Source organism: Panthera tigris, chromosome A2 (assembly GCF_018350195.1).
Source record: "Panthera tigris isolate Pti1 chromosome A2, P.tigris_Pti1_mat1.1, whole genome shotgun sequence".
Classification (NCBI taxonomy): Eukaryota; Metazoa; Chordata; class Mammalia; order Carnivora; family Felidae; genus Panthera; species Panthera tigris.
This window is the reverse complement of record NC_056661.1, coordinates 154,875,021-154,896,269: the sequence shown is the minus strand read 5'-3', so window position 1 is coordinate 154,896,269 and position 21,249 is coordinate 154,875,021. Positions and strand designations below refer to the sequence as shown.

The 21,249-nt window shown below is 42.5% G+C and overlaps 1 protein-coding gene across 3 annotated transcripts in view; it reads right to left on the bottom strand.

Moving 5' to 3' along the window:
- Positions 1-21,249, bottom strand: part of MGAM (maltase-glucoamylase) — a 96,535-nt gene that overhangs the window by 40,121 nt on the left and 35,165 nt on the right. For all 3 annotated transcript variants that reach the window (XM_042973967.1, XM_042973970.1, XM_042973969.1), the window contains exons 9-23: positions 19,023-19,135; positions 18,373-18,498; positions 16,949-17,080; positions 16,669-16,785; positions 14,880-14,993; positions 13,707-13,791; positions 12,010-12,127; positions 10,717-10,888; positions 9,057-9,173; positions 8,350-8,504; positions 6,956-7,040; positions 6,157-6,213; positions 5,529-5,653; positions 2,160-2,248; positions 1,445-1,494 (exon numbers count right to left, since the gene is read on the bottom strand). In XM_042973967.1, the coding sequence (XP_042829901.1) occupies positions 1,445-1,494; positions 2,160-2,248; positions 5,529-5,653; positions 6,157-6,213; positions 6,956-7,040; positions 8,350-8,504; positions 9,057-9,173; positions 10,717-10,888; positions 12,010-12,127; positions 13,707-13,791; positions 14,880-14,993; positions 16,669-16,785; positions 16,949-17,080; positions 18,373-18,498; positions 19,023-19,135 (1,655 nt within the window). The remainder of the gene's footprint in view (positions 1-1,444; positions 1,495-2,159; positions 2,249-5,528; positions 5,654-6,156; positions 6,214-6,955; positions 7,041-8,349; positions 8,505-9,056; positions 9,174-10,716; positions 10,889-12,009; positions 12,128-13,706; positions 13,792-14,879; positions 14,994-16,668; positions 16,786-16,948; positions 17,081-18,372; positions 18,499-19,022; positions 19,136-21,249) is intronic.

The window sequence follows — 21,249 nt, the reverse complement described above, 5'->3', positions numbered from 1 at the left end:
GATAGATTGTCAAGGCACTCAAATATTCTGTCCTAGACCAAATACCCAAAACTGCTTTGAATACCTCTTAGCTGTCTCTACTCACATGTGCTAGAGGAGTACAAACCTATTTTAATACTTCCCTGAGTAAAAAGAGAGAGAGAGAAACACACATATGCACAGAGAATTTTTTTTTTAATTAAAAAAAAATTTTTTTTTAACATTTATTTATTTTTGAGACAGAGAGAGACAGAGCATGAATGGGGGAGGGTCAGAGAGAGAGGGAGACACAGAATCGGAAGCAGGCTCCAGGCTCTGAGCCATCAGCCCAGAGCCCGACGCGGGGCTCGAACTCACGGACCGCGAGATCGTGACCTGAGCCGAAGTCGGACGCTTAACCGGCTGAGCCACCCAGGCGCCCCAAATTTTTTAAAAACTTGTTCATTTTTGAGAGACAGAGAGAGACAGGGGGTTCCAGGCTCCAAGTTGTCAGCACAGAACCTAATGCGGAGTGTGAACTCAAGAACTGCGAGATCATGACCTGAGCAGAAGTCAAATGCTTAACCCACTGAGTCACCCATGTGCCCTGAGAAATTTTTTTAAACTGTATTTTAAAAGGCTGATGGCTTTGATTTATCCATATGATTGCTCTTTTTACTAACATGGATAATTCAATGTTCGGAGTTAAGGCATAAGTTGAAATGCACTCATCTAAGCACTGGTTGATGTATGGAATTGTTGAATCATTATATTGTACACCTAAAATTAATATAACACTGTATGTGAACTAACTGGAATTAAAATAAAACTTAAGGGGTGCCTGGGTGGCTCAGTTGGTTAAGTATCCAACTTTGGCTCAAGTCATGATCTCACAGTTCATGGGTTCAAGCCCCGCATCAGGCTCTGTGCTGCTATCTTGGAGCCTGGACCATGCTTCAGGTTCTGTGTCTCCCTCTCTCTCTGCCCCTCCCGCACTCATGCTCTGTCTCTGTCTCTCTCTCTGTCTCTCTATCTCTCTCTCAGAAATAAATAAACATTAAAAATATTTAAAGAATAATAAAATAAAAACTTAAAAATAGGGGCACCTGGATGGCTCGGTCGTTTAAGTGTCTGACTCTTGATTTTGGCTCAGGTCATAACCTCACGGTTTGTGAGTTTGAGCCCCACATCGGATTCTCTGCTGTCAGAGTAGAGGCCGCTTCAGATCATGTCTCTCTCTCTCTGTCTGCCCCTCCCCTGCTTGTGCCCTTTCTCTCTCATAAATAAATAAACATTAAAAAAAAAAACCTTAAAAAATAATTTAAAAAATAAATTTCTTTTATTTTCAAAAAAAAAAAAAGGAAATGTGCTCTACAGTCATAAAGGCATATGAAGCTACGAATACAATTACACACATACACAAACATACATGAGCTAACGGTCAGACAAAGCTCACACCTAAGATTCATAAAAATATGCTACTTACTTGGGTGACAGAAAACTCACATAAGAGATAGATTTTACTGGCCACAGTATCTGCAAGTGAGAGAAAGATGAGTCAACCTCTGGCCTGCCCACCCAGAAGAACAGATTTCACCCTCGTTGTACTGAAAGCTACATCCTGAGAATGGCAAGATTATAAACAGTCTCCAAGGCCAGGCCACTGTTTTCCCTTTTCCTTCCTACCTTACCCTTGAAAAGATTCCCTTCCAAGTGCTTCTAAGGCATATGCCCCAAGTGAATCTGTTTCCTAAGCTTGAGTCACAAGAGTTGTTAGTATACTGGAGCCAGGAAAATGTGCTAAGAAGCATGGCCAGAGTCAGGCACATAAGAAGAATATAGTCTCACTCTGACTCACCGGCATGGGTATGTTTCATATCATTGATATTTGTACAGAAGCGTTTTTGGGGAAGAGATCTACAGTGAATGGCAGGAACAGTCTTGAAAACATCTCTTTCAGATGCCTGTTGACAATAAAATGAGAGCCTGTATATACTGCTTGTCTGATGGAAGCATTCTAAAAGGTAGAAATGTGTTTTCCTTCCATCTGTGGTCCACCTACCACTAGCTGTGAACAGTGCAACTGAAACCAAAATCCTCCTCTTGACTGATTAACGCTGCTGTGCCTGGTGAGATTTCTCCCACGGCTGAATGGCCAGAGGATGTAACTCACAGATGCAGGCTGTCCTAACAGTACCTACCTTTAGTTTCCCCATCATCCCAGAAAAGTTCGCCTTTGGCTTCTTTGTTCTCATCTAGGGCGATGATGAGACCAAGAGGGTTCCGTCGACTGTGGGAAACAAGGTTTAGGTGGGAGATAAAGACTAAAGACTCAGAGAACTTGGCCAAAAGAGATGGGAATGTTTCCATGAGATTTCACATGGGAAAGGTTACTAGCAGCAAATGGCTTGGCTTTTTTTCAGGCACAAAAGCAAAATCAACGGGCGCATCTTTCTCTAGAATCAATAACGTCACAGGAGACAGAAATACTGCAAACATTAGCAATACACATCTATGTAGGAGGCCAGAATTTAGGTGCCAAAATCCCTGCAATAGCTACTATAAAAGTTGCTGGTGCAACTATTCCTTAGAAAACAGACTATTAGAAGAGAAAGAGATCTTAGACAATAATTGGTTCAGCCTAATGTTAGAGATGATTCGTGCAGGGGAAGTATTAATTATGGTTGGGGGGAAATATTTGTTTTCCCTGCCTAAGAACCGTTTTGACTCAGAAAGCAACAAAATACAATAAAGTTTAATGGTAACTTTCCTAATTTGATTATTCATTATTATTTCATTTTGAGAGCAAAATCAAACCCTAGAGTTCTCTGCTTCATAATTTAGAGTATGAAGCACAAAACATGACTCAGAAAGGTGGTGAAGTAGGTGGGCATAGAGAAGGAGGGGGAAAGGGCCATTTCATGTGGAATCCCTCCTTATTTCACGACTCTCCTGGACTACCTCCCCGTTTCCTGATACCATTGGCCCATCACTGACCTCACATTTTCTCTTCTTTCACATGTCAGCCCTCCACTGTGCCCTGAGCAAGTCAGGTTCTGTTATCAACCAAATCACCTGCTTTCACTCAACACACATGTATGAAGTAGCTTTCATTTGTTAGCAAGTCCAAGAGACACAAAGATAAATAGATCACAACTCTATTGATGGATGACCTTAAATATTATAAGGAAGATTAAACATATTCACTAAATAATCCAGGCAGAAAGTAAAGAGAGACACAAAAATTGGAAGACTTCCAGGAGTGGTGGATTAGATAATCTGAAGGACACCAGACACCCTAAAAGACCCACCCAACACATGGTCTTTGAAGGGAGCTTAAGATGACCTCAGGTGACAGAAGTTTTGACTCACAACTGAAGAAATGGGCAAATCCCCTCTGGAGGGACTTTTTTTGGATCCTTAAGATCACTACATTTGAAACACACAAAAAAATTACGGAACACACAAGGTGATAAGCCAGCATGAAAGAAAGTTGGCAAAAGCAATGAAAAATAATTTGGATTCTCCAAAGGATTTTAGACAATAGAATTTCCAAATACAAGGTATAAAGTAACTATGATTGAAATGCTTAAAATATTAAGAAGATTGTGGCGCCTGGGTGGCTCAGTCGGTTAAGTGTCCAACTTCAGCTCACATCATACTGTCTCATGGATTGTGAGCCCCTAGTTGGGCTCTGTGCTGACAGCTCAGAGCTTGGAGCCTGCTTCAGATTCTGTGTCTCCCTCTCTCTCTCTGCCCCTCTTCCACTCAAGCTCTGTCTCTCTTTCTCTGTCAAAAATAAATAAACATTAAAAAAAATTAAGGAAAGAAAAAAAGTCAGCTAAAGAGCAAAAAATAATTAAAAGTATACAAAAGAGTATTTAAAAAGTTTGGAGAGGCAGCACTCCCTCTGCTGGAAGAATTGAGGAAGATATCTCGCAGATGAAATCTTTGGAGAGTCGTTAAGAAGGCACGGGGGAAGGATGTTGGAGATGGTAATAAGTGCAGAAGCCCAAACACAGTTGGATAGATGGGTATGTCTGAGGACCAGAAGGTTTGGGGCGTGGCTGGTCCATAGGCGTGTATTCCGATGCATCAGGAGGCACAGTAGTTAACTTGGAACCAGACTGTGATTGGCCTTGAACACCCTACTCATGAAAGAGTCTGGATTTCATGCAGGGGAGCAACAAGTCAAAAATCTTCATCTTGGAAAGATAATTTTAGTATCAACATGCAGAATAGCCTGAAGCTGAACAGCTAGAGAAAAGGAAACCATTTGGTATTAGATGTAGAAGTATCATTAAAAAAAAAAAAAAAAAAGGCTGCAATTTGAAAAATTAAGGTAGTAAGGAAAGTTCAAAGGAAAAGAAAGGTTTCTAACTTCCAAAGAACGCCCAGTCTGTTAAAAATAAATAAGTTAATACTTTTAGAGACAGATAGAGCTGTGTACCTCTTTAGTACAGATGGAGTCTATAATTTCAGAGTCACAGAGTTGTAAAGGAGAAAACAGGGGTATGAGGGTGATTTGAATTGAATAAGTAATTGTTGGACCTTGTTTTGCATCATAAGAAAGAAATGGCTCATGGGAGGAAAGGAATGGGGAATTGAGATTATAGGGGAATAAAACGTGGACTCGCTGTCCCTAGAAATGAGGATGAATGAGTCAAGAGCACAGCATGATGGATGGGTGATCTGGCCAACCAAGTAGGGTGATCAACAGACCGCTGTTGCTAGAATGAGAGGCTTCCCAAGACATGAAACTTTCAGTGCTAGAATTGAAGTGATCCTGGGAAAACCAGGAAGGATGACCACCCCAGCAGTCAGTGTGTTTTGAGGAGAAATGCAGCGGTTTAAGAAAGAACAGGGATTGGGGCGCCTGGGTGGCTCAGTCGTTTAAGTCTCTGACTTTGGGTCAGGTCATGATCTCAAGGTTCATGAGATCGAGGGGCGCCTGGGTGGCTCAGTCAGTTAAGCGTCCGACTTCGGCTCAGGTCACGATCTCGCAGTCCGTGAGTTCGAGCCCCGCGTCAGGCTCTGGGCTGACGGCTCAGAGCCTGGAGCCTGCTTCCGATTCTGTGTCTTCTTCTCTCTCTGCCCCTCCCCCGTTCATGCTCTGTCTCTCTCTGTCTCAAAAATAAATAAACGTTAAAAAAAAAAATTAAAAAAAAAAACGTTCATGAGATCGAGCCCCGCATTGGGCTCTGTGCTGACAGCTCAGAGCCTGGAGCCTGCTTCAGATTCTGTGTCTCCCTCTCTCTCTGCACTTCCCCCACTCACATTCTCTCTCTCTCTCTCTCTCTCTCTCTCTCTCTCTCTCTGAAAAATAAATAAACATTAAAAAAAGTTAAAGAACAGGGATTAAATTCTTTCAACATCCATCTTGTAAACCACAACTTCCACAACTTCTTGTAAATCACAGTGTCTGATGACCACACCCCCCACCCCCATCCCCTTCCTCCCCACGCGCCACATAAAGCTTCAGCATCTTCTGCCTGGGCAACAGATGGGAACGGCAATGACCAACTTTATCAGCAGCACCCCCCTTAGAGGAAACTCCCGCCGCATTGTACCTGACCACAGTGGTGGTGGCGGGCTGTTGTGTGGGGAATACATGGCCTCCGCGAAGGTGGAGTCCGATTTTGTCTCCAGGAAGTTCCATCTCCACTCTTTGCTTCCTCCATCTCATTCGGGCCCCCTGAGGCAGGCACACAAATCAAGCACCTGTTACGACAGCACATCCATGCCCCCCCTCTTCTCCAGGCGCCGAGTTATCTACAGCTCCCTCTTTCTCCACCCAGCTGAGTTACTGTCTAGTTAGGCAATCGAACGAGAGGAAGGAAAAACAATTAAGAGCAACAGGTTTTGCCATCACTTAGGAATTTGGGGGAGCATTTACACCAGTTCACATACAGCAGATGAACTGACAGTTTTAAACAAGTCAGCTGACTCCTGACCAAGCTGAAATTCCCTATTGGACCCTCTGCCATTTGCCCTTATCTTACTGTTGAATAAAGTATATAAAAGTGGTTTTTTTCCGGATCTCATCATGACTGACATTAAGTGACTTATGCTATGAAATTACAGAAAACATGGCAAAAACACTCCTAGGTGCATGGATAGATGTTTCTGTCTCCAGGGAGGGACCCTGTCTATGCAGCTGTGGTCATGAGGAGTTTAAGAAAAGTCAAAGCTACTTACAGTCTCGTAATCATACCAGATGGCATCGGGCATATAAGCCATCACCTTCTCTGCACCCTGAAATTGAAACAAACTGTTGTTCTTCAATGGCCCAGTCTCTGAAGGGTATAAGATGGATTTCTTAGCATTCCCAAGGGAGCTTCTGAACCATATACTGAGAGAGCAAAAACAGCCTTTCTTTTCTCTGTTATCAAACCGTGCCTTTCTTCTAATAGGAATAATAGGAGCAATAACTTGGAAACCCAAAGAAAAATCCCAGTGGAATCCCATTAGGAATAATAATAATATTGAAATACACGTTGTGGCAAAAATTCCAGCTTTACATTAACTCACGAAATCCTCCCAACTGTCCCCAGTGGCGGGTACTCTCATGATCTCACCTTTCCAGCCGAGGAACCATCCCAGACCACAAGGTGCTAAGAGGAAGAGGCAGAGATCACACCCCAATTCCATCCAACCTTAGAGAGGGTGTTGGGCCCCTGCTCCATTCTGCCTCTACCTCAAGGAGCTGTGAGAATGTAATGACGAACAGGACCGTCCCTAAACACAGAGTCCCAGTAGATGCTTCTACCCTGGTTGGACTCTTGGTCAAGAAAAAAGACTCATAGAAAAAAATATGTAAGTAACAGATCCCCAATTTCCCCAAACCTCAGCACACTGTCTTCAGGGCCGACTCAGCCATGGAGGCTGGAAATGGGCTTGGGATAAAAAGAAGATAAATTGTTCCAGGAAGAGAAGAGTTTGGAGGGCAGCAGGAACAGAAGTGGAGGCCATCTGTGTGCCTCTGTGGGTCACTTGCCTCTTCCAGAACTGGAGTGATAAGGAGCCCAGGTCCCCATAAAAACTGTTGGTGTACATCCCACGTGTTGCTGTCCCTGTAGAACCTGGAGATCAGAGAGACGTTCACAGAGATCTGGGTCAATGTTTCCTGACAACTCTCCCCACAACTGTCTAAAACATGCAGGCTGCCTGCCTGCGGTAACCCCCTAAATTATTCTGGGACATGTACTTGACCCCTGCCTCCACCACTGTGGCAGACAGACCCACGTCCCCCAATCCGTGAACCCTCCTTTTCTTCCCCTGGTTGGACACAGGTGTTTATTCCAGGACATATGCTAGGCAGGGTCCAGACTGAAGTCTATTCGCCATATGCCCCTTTAAATACAATGAAAGTGAAGCAATGCATCTTAAAGCTTCAGCTGACCATCAAGAAAGAACTGGATGCAATCACAACAAATAGCAAATAATAAAATCCTACTCAAGTCTCTTATAGGGTAGCTGCCTTATTTTAACAGGGAATTCCAGGAGACGGTAAAAACTGATTCAAAATAATGAATGTATAATAATAGGAATAATAATAATCATAATAGAAGATATGTGCCTGAGGGTCTAGAACATCAGACACTTAAGGGAGTTCACTGAATTTTGACAAGGAAAGACTGTTCCGTGCCCTTTTGTAGAGTTAAGTTGGAGATGCTCATTGGATTGGCTGGCAGTAAAAATTCTGGAATTCTAGAAATCCTCTGTAAAATTCTTATTTTTGTGTAAATGACAAGTTCATCCCAGGGCCTGAACATAAGGCATTACAGAAGAGACCATCCTGTTCAAGTGTTCAAATCCTTTAAACTAGGAATCAAGAAATGAAGGATGACAGAACTTTAATGATTTGTCTAAGATAAAGAGTTCACTGGTGGCAGAACAAAAAAAGATCCCAAAGTTCCCTGATGTTGGTCTAGTTCTATCCCCAAGGGAACAGGCTAAAACACTTAAATATACCTCGGGAACAGTACGTAGGCAGCACTAGCCTTGCAAATACCAATGGACTATTCTATCTATATTAAAAATAGAAGTATTTCACTGTTCACTCCAATATTTTGAAACAGTCCATGTCACCAGATGCATTAACAAATTTCCCTTTGGGGGCGCCTGAGTGGCTCAGTCAGGTAAGCGTCCAACTTCAGCTCAGGTCATGATCTCACAGTTCATGAGTTTGAGCCCTGCATTGGGCTCTGTGCTGACAGCTCAGAGCCTGGAGCCTGCTTCAGATTCTGTGTCTCCTTCTCTCTCTCTCTCTCTGCTCCTCCCCTGCTTGCACTCTGTCTCTCTCTCTCTCTCTCTCTCTCTCTCTCAAAAATAAGTAAACATTAAGAAAAATTAAAAAAAGCAAAATCCCTTTGGATTAGGGTAACTTACTCATGCAGAAGGGGCCTGGCCACCGTGTCCCCCCGGCTGTGGGCCCAATAGAAGAGGGTATAGAGGTAGGGTAACAGGGTGTAGCGGATGGTAAGGTAGTGCCTGGAGGAATTCAGTAGCAGGGAGGTAGCTCCAAAGGAGGCAGGATCCTGGGCCTGGGAGAAAGGAAAGGTTGCGATTATGATCCAGCTAAGAATGACAGAAGCAACTGGAGAACTCCAGACGCCATTCATCAGAACCAAGAGTTTCGTTCCTGAAAGACCCGGGGCCTAGGGTACCAGCTTCGCCTCTGAGCGGTACGGGTGGCAGGGGGAGATCACTTCACCAAGTAAGTGCCCTTCTTCACCTTGCAGCCTGTCCACCTCCATCACGCTCAGGACAGTTCTCGCAGCAGACTGCCTTTTCAATAGTTTTTAAGTAGTTCCCCCATTTGATTCTCATTACAAAATGAGCAATGTAGATTGAACGTACAGACGTTTGATAAAGACCTTCACAGACTCGCCATCTCCCTGACTGCTGCAGTGCAAATAGCAGAGTCTGTGACAGCAGGGCATTTTAATGGCGCATCTTCGGAGGTCCTGGTTAATTGCAAATTAGGCTAAGTGAAGCACCAGGTAGGAGGTCGGCTCAACAGATGTCTTGGCGAGGATGCGGACAGACCCAACTCTAACGTGTGCCAAACTTATCGTGTCTCCTGGGAGCCTCACCTTGTAGCCTTGGCCATTGTGATTCCTGGAAAATGGATAAAACGCTCCCAGCTGCATCCACCGCCTGCAGAGCTCCTCAGGGGCATCCAATGCAAAGCCACATATGTCAGCACCGACCTGGAGGGACACACAGACAGAATGTACACCTCACTTCCATCATCCTGCTTCCCACTGAACTTTGCCAACTTTTACAGAGGAGGCTTATATAGCGTGATCTGAAATGGGTTACATCCCATGTCCACTCTTTACTGTCAGATGACTGTAAGCTACTCAACCCTTCTGTGCCTCAGCGTCCTCCCTGTGTTAAAGTGGCCGTTAATTAGCTACACGGAGTTTTATGAGATTCTGTAGTGTGGATACTGTAAGTAAAACAGTTGACATGCAACAGTTTTTTGATGAACAGAATGAGAAATACTGTTGATATTATTATTTTGACCACACCACTATCAGAATTAACTTTCCAAAGCCTAAATCGGGTTCCATCACTCACCTATTCAAAACTTTCCAGGGTCTCCATACAGCTGAGCTGGTGGCTCCTCAAAATTGGTTCTAACATACCTTTCTAGCATCACTTACCACTCCAGTCCTACAAACCAATCCTTAGAGCCACATCAATCGCCCCCTTACTGCTCTGCCTCCTGTTTCTTTCTCAATCTGAAAATGACCTTCCCATTAGTCTGATAACATAAACCCACTTTTCAAGGGAAAACTCAAGTGCAACCTTTTGCATGAAGTTTCTCCTGACTCCCTTCCTTGACTCCCTGTTTCTTGTAATTTTGTCAGGATTAGTAAGTCTCTTTCTCAGGATCTCCCTCAACATTTAATTTATATGTCCCTAGCTTACCTATATACATATAAATTTATATAAACATACATTCATAATTTAATATATATATAAAATATATGTAAAATTTGTAAACTTTCAGGGGAAATAGAAGGTGTTTCTGTTACTATATTTATGCTTTTCTCTCCCCCTCACCATGCATACTTACCTTAATACCTTGCACACAGTAAGAGCTCCATAAATATATATGTTGAATTTAACTAAAAGATGTCAAAACCACCTCTAGGGACCTGGCAATGTCATGTTTTCTCGTCTAGGTACTGGATACACAGATGTGTTCAGCTTGTAAAATTCATCAACTGTATACTTAAGTATATGTATACTTTTTCGTGTATATTATACTTTGATAGAAAAATATTCCAATGGGGGCGCCTGGGTGGCTCAGTCGGTTAAGCGTCCGACTTCAACTCAGGTCACGATCTCGCGGTCCGTGAGTTTGAGCCCCGTGTTGGGCTCTGGGCTGATGGCTCAGAGCCTGGAGCCTGCTTCAGATTCTGTGTCTCCCTCTCTCTCTGCCGCTCCCCCGTTCATGCTCTGTCTCTCTCTGTCTCAAAAATAAATAAACGTTAAAAAAAAATTAAAAAAAAAGAAAAAGAAAAATATTCCAATGATATCACTTCAAGGTTGCACTTTCTATCCTAATAAGATAGTGCAGGAAAGAATGTTGTAGTATCAGAGTCATACTGATGTAGATGAAGCCATTGTTCTCAAGACACTAAATCCCTGGGCCAGGAAGGGTAGGAGAGGTGAGCTTTACACTTTGAAAATTTTCTAGGATGAGTCTTTCTGGGAATTGAGGTTGGGACGTGGACTCACCATTGGGATACCAAAAAGGTTGAACTCGAGCATGCCAGGGATAGACCACCGGAGATCATTCCAGGTGGCTGCGTTGTCTCCTAACCAATGGGCTGCAAACTTGCCAGATCCCGCAAAGGTCGAACGGGTTATAATGAAGCTTCTCTTATTAGGGAACACAGTCTTGACAGCTCTAGAAGGGGAGAAATGCTTAAGTAGTCAGTGTGTGACCTTAGCGTGTCTCAACCTAGCAGATACAGTGATAATGCCAAGGATCTCAAAATTTCATACCTCATTCTCTTTCAGCTCCTTCCTAGTAGGGTCAGAGTTGCTGTGGAAGTAGGCTGCACCTTTACGTATGTTTACATTTTGTTTTGCTTTGTCTTAAGGTGTTTTATGTACATTATTAAATCCATAATGCCCAAGATTTTTAAAAGCAGCCTTGAAAAGGCTAGTAACTAGAGGTATACAATTTTTATGGAACAAAGGTGAAATCTACCTTTACATAGATGTATGTCCATGGATCTTTCACACTGTGTGATTATAAACATACACAAAAATGAATTTATGAACAGCCTTTTAGAACTTAAATTCTTTTAAAGTAGAAACACTTCACTCGTAATTTTGTAGTATAAAGACATTTTAAATGTATAGATGCATGTGCGTACTTTTATAAGTAACTATAAATATATATCATCTATATTTTAGAAGTCTATGCATATATTAAAAACTCACTCTATAATATTTTAAACATCTTTCAAGAAGGCTAAACTTATGCTATGACTTTGCTAATGACTGAATGTGGTTTCAGTCTGGCTTCCTGCTGCCATAGCTACAGTAAGTGCAGTCAATTCTCAGGACGTTTTCCTCACTGTAGAATTTGAGTCTATACACAAAGGTGGACACAGCAATGTATAAGGATGCTAAGCCAGTATCTAAAACCCTGAGGCACATCCCCTCCTGTCTATACAGTGTGGCACAGAGGAAAACAGATGGACCTTGGACTCATGCAAAACTGAGTTTAAATTTTGCTTTTACAATGTATCAACTATTTGCCCTTGGTCAAGTTACCTCTCTTTATTTCTTCCAACCATCCATTCATTCATTTATTTATTCATCCATTCTCTCATTTTATACATTCCACAAATATTTATCAGATTTCTTCTTCCCTATGGGCCAGGTGGTTTCTCCATTCATTCAGTATTAATAACCATATTTATCTTTCAGAGTTTTTAAAAACAACACCCTGGCAGCTGGCACCTAACGAGATCAATAATTTCATGGTGTATTGAGTCGTAGCAACAGGGGCCTTACTGTGTGGTGGCAATCGCCATGGAGTAGCCGTACAGATTGTGGACATCGTACTGCTTGCCCCAGTGCTGCACTGCATCCATGCAGAGGCTCCTGCAGAACAGGTACCCATCCAGGATTCCTGGGGCAAAAGAGGGAGCAGTCAATGAGAGCCTGAGATGCACGTTCCCTGCTCCTTGACTACTGCAGAACCTGAAATGGTGGCACTCTGGGCGGGGCTTATTGTGGCCATCCTGTAAATGATCACACCACTTCCTGACTACCAGAGGGTTATACATTTGCAGTAGTTTCTCTGATATATAAATAAATTGTGCCGACCCATGCACATTCTTCCACCCCGGGTGCTCATGTGACTACAGGCAGGCATCTGGAAGCCAGAGGATTCAATTAGATTTGAGACTGAATCTGAATTCTTCAAACCGAGCCAAATTATGTGGTTCGAGAACAGAAATATTGGATGAAAGAGTAAATTCATTGTTCACCCCTTGTCTTCAGACAAGATAGTATAAAGGCTGACTCTCCAATCTCTTTCATGCACCCGTTCTTTTCTGCTCCCATTGTACCATTCTGACTCTGATCCAAATTACCTTTGCATCTTAACTACTGCAATGGTTTCTTAATAGCTTATTTACTTCCAATCGACTGATCTTCTAATTCATACTCATACTAATGTCAGATTAATATTTCTAAAACCATTTGATTATCATATTTCCCTTAGACTAAAACATAAATAGTTTCTGTCACCAAAAGAATGAAGTGCTAACTCTGTAGCTCCCCCACCCAAGTTCCTGGCCCATCTGCCCCAATTTCCTATTTTTTTCTTTTTCTTTTTTCTTTTTTTGAAAGAGAGAGAGAGAGAGAGAGAGAGCGAGCTGGGGAGGGGCAAAGAGAGAGGGGGGAGAGAGAATCTTAAGCAGACTCTACACCCAGCTCAGAACTTGATCTCATGACAATGAGATCACAACCTAAGCCGAAATCAAGAGTCAGTCACTCAACCGACTGAGTCACCCAGATACCCCCATTTTCCCATTTTCTCACCAGATTGGAAGTATTCCGAAGACACTATAATGCTAGCACCTCGTTCTTCCCTTAATCAAGATGAAATGTGTCTGTGAGCCTCTAGCTTTCTTCAAACTATGATAAATGCCATAATTCTGGGGCCATACCCTGAGCGATGGTGGTGTTCAAAGTTCCATCAGAGCTCACCAGCATCATATTCACTGACTCTGACTTTGACCTTCAAGGCCATGGGTTCTGGCTTTTTTTCGTCCTTATGGTTCATGTCTGTTCTTCACACTCTTGAAGTCACCAAACTTCACTGTCATCCACAGACCAAGCCTGGTTACCTGGTCTCTCTCTGCTAAGTCCTGATGACCTTCGGGCGTATGCACTCGAGAGCAACACAAACTAACCACTAGCCTCTGGCTTCTGCACTGTATCTTCTCTTGACCTTCCCCTAGAAACAGCTCAGACTGTAGGTGGAAAGACTAGATGGCCCCCTTCAAATTTATACCTTATTCAGGAAAGGATGGAGTGCTTCAATTTTTCTTTCCTAATTTCCTGTATATATTACCCACATTAGCCCCTGCCTATGCAGATTTATGTCCAAACTCCCTTGCCAGGCTGTTCATATCTATCCTTATGAATTAAAAATGCCAACTATGCATCGCCACTTTAATCACACTACCACCAAGACTTACTGGGAGTGAATGGGGGGTAATTTAGGTTGCTCGTGGAACATCCTGAAACAGAACCATCAACGAAGTTGGAAACTTCATTCATATCCTACAAAACAAAGAACAAAACTACCACTAAGGAAAAGTAACTATGTTGTACTGATGTTTGCCTTCCCCTTTTTTTGAGGATTCAGAGAAATGATTCCAGATATTTTGTCTTTGAAGAGGTCCTTATGCACATGGAGGGAAATAGATGATCCTGTCTTCTCTACCCATTGAAGGCTTCACAGAGAAGGTTCTCAAAATCCCTTCAAAATGCTGTATGTCTATAATTACAAAAAAATGAAAGATTTCCAAAAACATTAGGCAAAAAAAGATTTCAATTTATGATTCCATATATATCAACTTACACATTCTCTGTATATCCAAATATAGTTACAAATGCACACACATATCAATACACACACACACACACACACACACACACACACACACACACACACAAATACCTATTTGGAGACAGTGAGGGGGAGAGCCTGTGCCAACAGATGGGCAAGTGAGCTGTCCGGGAAGACACACACCAAAATGTCGATGATAGATGTCTTTGGCTGACAACATCTTAGAGGGTTTTTGCTGTCATCTTTTTAGCATTCTGTATTGTTAGAATTTTCTACATTTCTCTTATAAATAGAAAAAAGTTTAGCTCTAGAGCTCTCCCAGTTTTGCTGAACATCTGCTGCTTTGCGTTTGGTTTCCTTTGGTATTATACATGACATTTGTCCTTACCACAGCCATAGTTTGGTCATGCACCTGGGTACTTTGGTTCTGGCCAATTTGTCCAACGTGTCCAAATGAAAGAGCCCCAAACTGGCAATCAAACAATCTGTGTCCTTTGTGACAACATAAGGCATCTATGACCTATTTTTACTTCATTCAGCTCATTCCTTTTTAAAAGAAGAGCTGGATTCAGAAAATAAAAAACAAATTTCTGAGTTTACTTCCAGATCTAATGATCTGATTTAGGTCCTAAGCTACATGTTTTGGTAAGATTATTTACATACTAGGATTGGGAATATTAGAATTATTGCCATATGTGCTTTCCTTTCTTCCTATTCCCAGTGTGTTCCTTGACTCAATGATATAGATACATGCCGTGTGAACATTAGTCACCAAATATTCAAAATATTAAGAACTCACAATCCAGATTCCATCAAACTCCACTTGCTTGTAGAAAAGCTCAAATTCCTTTGCCCACCAAACAGCACAGTTGGGGTTGGTATAATCAGGAAACACAGTTTTTCCAGGCCAGACCTAGAGGAGAAAAAGAAAAACATTGATCAGAGTCAATTAAATGAATATAGAGTAAAATAGAGCACTTTGCAGAGATTCCTAATGTGGTCATGGCAATCACGGTGTCCAGGTACAGGTTCTTTCCAGTTAGGAATGTGAAGCACTCTGGATACTTAGAGTAAACATCAGGAGGATGTGATTGGTCACTTGTGGAAAAACACATTTTAAAAAATGGTTAAGCCCTTGGGGCGCCTCGGTGGCTCAGTCAGTTAAGTGTCTGACTTTGGCTCAGGTCATGATCTTGCAGTTTTTGGCTCAAGCCCCACATTGGGCTCTGTGCTGACAGCTCAGAGCCTGGAGCCTGCTTTGGATTTTGTGTGTGTCTCTCTCTGTCCCTCCCCCACTCACACACTCTCAGTCTCTCTCAAAAATAAATAAGAATTAAAAAATTATAATTAAATAAATAGATAAATAATAAAAAATGGTTAAAACCTAAATGATTGAATCCATGGACCCAGCATCATCTATCTCATTAATCTTCACCTCTGACCTCTGCTTCACCATTCCCACTCACTTTGTCTAGGCCCAGGCCCAGGATGGTAAATGTGGGAGAGTCCCATTGAAATGTCAACTGAGCTTTTACAAGTTGTGGGTTTGCAGCATCAATTCCTCTTATGTATTCCCTGCTATCTGCTTTCTCTCTGACACAGGGTCAACAGAAGCAGTAGAAGAGAACCAGCAGGAAAAACAAAAACAAAAACAAAGTGACCCAGCAGAGGGGCACCTGGGTGGCTCAGTGGTTGAGCATCCAACTCTTGATTTCGGCCCAGGTCATGATCCCAGAGTCATGATCTATGCATCGGGCTCCACACTGAGTGTGACACCTGTTCAAGATTCTTTCTCTCGGGAGGGGGGTGGGGGTGGTGCTGGGTGGCTTAGTTAGTTGAGCATCTGACTCCTGACTTCGGTTCAGGTCATGATTTCACAATTCGTGTGTTCGAGCCCTGCATTGGGCTCCATGCTGGCAGCAAGAAGCCAGCCTGGGATTCTTTCTCTCCCTGTCTCTGCCTCTCCCCTGCTTATGTGTGCTCTCTCTCTCTCTCTCTCTCTCTCTCAAAATAAATAAACTTTAGAATAATTGAAAAAAAAAAGATTCTCTCTCTCCCATGCTCTCACTCACATTCTCTCTCTAAAATAAAAAAAAAGAAAAGAATTGAACCAACAGATAACACCCTTGTGAAAACATGGACGAGTAAAAGTTTGAGGCAGAGGTAGTCAAACTGGTGAAATACTACAAAGAAACAGAGTACAAAGTGGAATGAAATGGTTCCATTGGATCTGGCAGTTAGGAGGTATGTGGCGGTATCCATCAGGGCAGCACCAGTGACATGGAGGGGAGGACAGCCACCTACAGTCAGCTGGAGAGGGAAGGGGCGTGAGGGTGAGGACAGGGTATTCAGTGTGCAGGCTATTGTTTAAAGGACTTGGCTGTGGGGGGATTGCATGAGTGAGATGGCTGGTAGGTGTCTGGGGATGAGACGACAGGGGCAAGTTTATCCCCACCATGTGTATAAGGCATCTGAAAGTGTCCAACAAGACAACTACACACACACACACACACACACACACACACACACACACACACACTGCCACAGCCCCTGTGCCAGCACCAGCCCCCATATCCCCATTCAATTACCTCCCCAATGAGTGGAGTCACCCCATCTGAAACATTCACCCATATCTTCGCATCTGAACCCCTGTCATACGGGCTATAGGGATTGCTTGGGGAAGAGTTGTTGGAGATGGCTGGATCCTAAGAAGAGGAAAAATACAATGAAGGACCCAGCTTCAAGCTTGAGGCACAGAAAGGAGGTTGGGAATTGGGGCGGGGGGGGGGGTGCGGTGGAGAGGGAGGTGGATGTAATGACAAGGAAGAGCAAGCACCTGACCTGGAGGACAAAGAGGGCGGCACGTACCACAATGATGACCAATTTCTGTCCGTTATTGTGTAACTCCTTCACAAACTCAGGGAAGCCTTTAAAATTTACTGGGTCATAAGTGAAGTCCTTCCTCTCGTCCATATAATCAATATCAGCATGCTGAACATCCTGAAAGAATACACAAAGTCCACAACCTTGTGCTCAGGAATTTCCCTGTTCGAATGACTCAGTCCTATTATCATTGTTATTATCCACAATACACACTGACTCTGTGCTGTGCCCTGCACAGGGTTCTGGATCGGTCCCTGGCATCTAGGTGCTTTTCCTCCAATAGTAATTTCAAAAACAGAGGACCCATTGTTTTCCCTAAGACCTGACTCCCACCCCTGGAATCAGGTTAACTGCATCATCTGACCTTGCTGCCTGGCCCTCTGGCCTTAAAAGCCATTCTAACAAACAAGCCACAACAACTACAACAAATCACTAAGGCTATCAAAAACATATCCATACCTATATCCTACGCCATCCACAAGACAAGGGGGAAGAAGGGGCTGTCTGTCCCATGTCTCCCACATTGTACTGCCCCACATTTTGTTTCATTGCTTCTCTCGTAATTCAAGTTTTCTTTGGCACCTATTTTTTCCTAATTTGGCCTGTATGAAAATAGTGGAGCCCGGAATGAAATGGACTCTTGCTCTAGGACGTATGCATCTGGGGTTGGGGAGAGAGGAGTGTTATTCCAGACACTACTGGGTTCTTCCCATTGCAAAACCTCACTCTTGAAAAACCTCACTCTCCCTGATATACCAGATACATTCAGATGTGACCACCCAAAATATAAAAATATGCTATTATCATGTGTATGTACTATGCACTTTTGCTCACTGAAACTAGGGAAAGAAATCCTTTGAGAATTCAAATAAAAACACATTCTATAAATGTAGTCAATAGAGTAAGCATAAGAAAGTTTTGCTAATAAAATGTTATAAGAAAAACAGAGACTGGGGTGCCTGGGTGGCTCAGTTGGTTAAGCATCTGACTTCGGCTCAGGTCACCATCTCATGGTTTGTGAGTTCGAGCCCCCCACATCAGGCTCTGTGCTGACAGCTCGGAGCCTGGAGCCTGCTTCAGATTCTGTGTCTCCCTCTCTTTACCCCTCCCCAGCTCGCACTCTCTCTCTCTCTCAAATATCAATAAACATCAAAAAAATTTTTTAAAGAAAAACAGAGACAAACATATTGCCTCCTAACTCCAAAATTGTGGTCTCTACTATTTCCTACTAAAAAGAACTAGTACCTTAAAGGAATGGCTAGCCCAACAAAATGTCTAGCCTTCTGAATAGATAAAAATCTTTGTATTGTATATTTAAAAAAAAATTCAGGGGGAGACAGTATAAACAGTTTTATTTATTCCCCAAGGGAATTCCTTCATTACTGGAAGATGTTTAAAGCCTTACTTACATAAGGAAGCTGTGCGGCACGGTTTCTCTCCACGACTTCTCTCATGCTCTGTAGGGTTCCATAATCATACCGACTGAGATGAAATCCAAGTGCCCAGTATGAGGGAAGGGCTGGCCGTCCAATGAGCTGATAGAAGTATGTGAAATAAAAGTTAGCAAATACTCTATTTTTTAAAAGTTTTATTTATTTTAAGAGAGAGAGAGAGAGCAAGTACAGGAACAAGAGAGGGGCAGCAAGAGAGGGAGAGAGAGAATCCCAAGTAGTCTTCATGCCTAGTGGGGAGCCCAACGCCCAGCTCAATCTCACCACCATGAGATCATGACCTGAGCCAAGATCAAGAGTCAGGTGCTTAACTGACTGAGCCACCCAGGCACCCCACAGATGCTCTATTTTAAACAAAACTTTGTAAGCATTGATTGGGTGGCATAAGACATATTCCATTTCCCAAGATACCATTTCCTAATGTTAGAATATTAGTCTATTTTCCTAGCCCCTTTTATAAATCATTGAAGGGAGGGTCAATTTGTAGTTGCAGATTTACAGCAGCGACTTATAATAGCAGATTTTTTGTGCTTGCCTATTAAATTTACTTTTCTTTGCACTATTTATGATTTATTTCCTCAGTCATAATCATGATATCATAAGTTTACCTCTAGATATTCTTGAACAACTTGCTCTGGAGTGTTTCCCAAAAACACATAGAAGTCGAGGATGCCTCCAATGGTGCGGTAAGTGACAGCTGGGGCGGGCTGGAGGGCAACCTCTTGCAAGATTAAAAGCGAAAAAAATAAATATTAGAATTTACTCTAGTTTTAATTACAAAGTTTTAGACTGCAGGATCCTCAATCATCTGAATATTAATAAAGTGAATCCAGTGCCTCAAATTTTGTATACAAAGAGGCACACTTCTGCTGATCGAGTCTGCCCTCACAGCACGGGAAAGGCAACGCATTTGTTCTGAGAACAGATCTCAGTAATTGGTGATTAGAGTGTCTTCACTCCCTATGTCAGGATTCAGGCTTTCATGAAAAAGCAATCAATTTCTTGAAAGGGTCCAGATAAGCCACTGTAGCACAGAAGTTATTTCAAGCTGAAAACATTTGAGTTTCTGAAATCCCTTATCAACCAAAAAGCAGGGCTTCCAGAATAACTCGCTTGTCATAAATTCCCACCCCTGGAGAGACAAAACTTCGGCACCACACCCAAGCAGACATCGTCACAAGAATATTCTATCTTCCCACTAAGGGCTCATTATCTTTCCAAAAAGTCCTTTGGTTTTTCATAAGTGTCCTTTCTTCCCATCCCATTTATGTATCAGGGTAGAATATAAGCCCCAAGTTCTAAACACCCCTCTGAGTTACTCTTGGCTGAGCATTCTTCTGTATTCCCATGTTGCACATGTAAATAAACTGTCTTTTCTCTTGCTAGCCCATCTCTTGTCAGTTTGATTCACAGGCCCCCAAATACCACACTGATGAGGCAAGAGGACAAGTTTTTCTTCTCTGACATTCACAGCTACAAAACACATTGCTCCCACCCCATGCCCCATCATCACTGCAGCTATGGAACCCAATTAGATACACTGAGGTACTAGCCTCAGTTAATCTCACATCAAGCAAAAGCCAAGTTAAAAAAAAAGTCAGAGATTATAAATTCAAAATCCCTCTAAGCCCCAGTCACTGTTCTCAGAGGCAAAGTCTCCCCATAGCCTTGGTTTGCATTTAGGAATAAAAGAATAAAAACATTCAAGATCTACTGAAATGTACTCTTCGGTCACAAGAATAACTCACATGGAATATCTAGGATCCTGGGACCTTTCCCTTTAAGCCTCACTCAACCTGTTTTCTGGTTCCTTTCAACACCCTGAAATAATTGTACAATCCCTGCACTAACTCAGTCTATTCTTAGACTATTAGGTATCTTAGAATCATGTTAGGTCACCTAGAGTGGGTCTCAAACAATCGGTAGTAAAGGATCAGAGCTTTACTTTTTAATTTGTAATTCTTTGCAACCTGATGCTTTTGTAAAATAGTGTGAAAATTAACAGGAAAGGGTTCATGCATGCCCTTGGATGCTACAGCAATGTTTACTTTCCATTTCTAGACTCAGTTTGTGAATGAGCGGTGGGCCATGCTTTGAGCAGCTCTTATCCGGTCCATTGATTCAGTTGAGAAGAGGGTAGGGATCAATACCATCAACCCTGGAAAATTCTAACACATCTCCTCTTCCCATGTAGTGATTGATTCATGACCCCTGAGATCCACTGTTACTGGTACAAGCAGAAAAAAAAGTTGGGAACCAATGATCCAGTCTAAACCTTTAAAGATGGGGAAGCTAGCAGACTTCTTGGAGTCCTATGATGTTACAATGTTTTTTCTTAAACAAACTGATCTTACTGTGGATGACCTTGCCACTCCACTTCACCTTGCTATCTTTGGATTATCTAAATGAAATATTCACTGCCCAGTTGTAGCTCCCTGGTTAGGCCCTGCTACTGTCATCGTAGGCCCAGGGCAATTGGCTGTTTCCTACCAGAGTTTATATCAACCACTATACTGGATGAGTCTAAAGAAGGAAAAGAACAAATTGGTAGAAACTGCCTCTGAGTAGATTATAGAATAATAGGCTTAGTTGTTCTAACTCTATTAATAGAAAAATATTCCAAAAGAGGCAACCAGATTCAGGAAAATCATAAGCTAGGAGAGAAAGCCTTATTCGTGGCTACCATACAACAACCGGTAATGAAGTAGGGAAGAGACAATCAGAGAACATAGCCCCTGAGCCGTGGTTCAGCCATTCCTAAAGGGCTCCACTGCTCTTATCACAGGCCTGAAAATTGCTCTTATGCATTCTTTCATGAATATTCCCTTAGTTTTT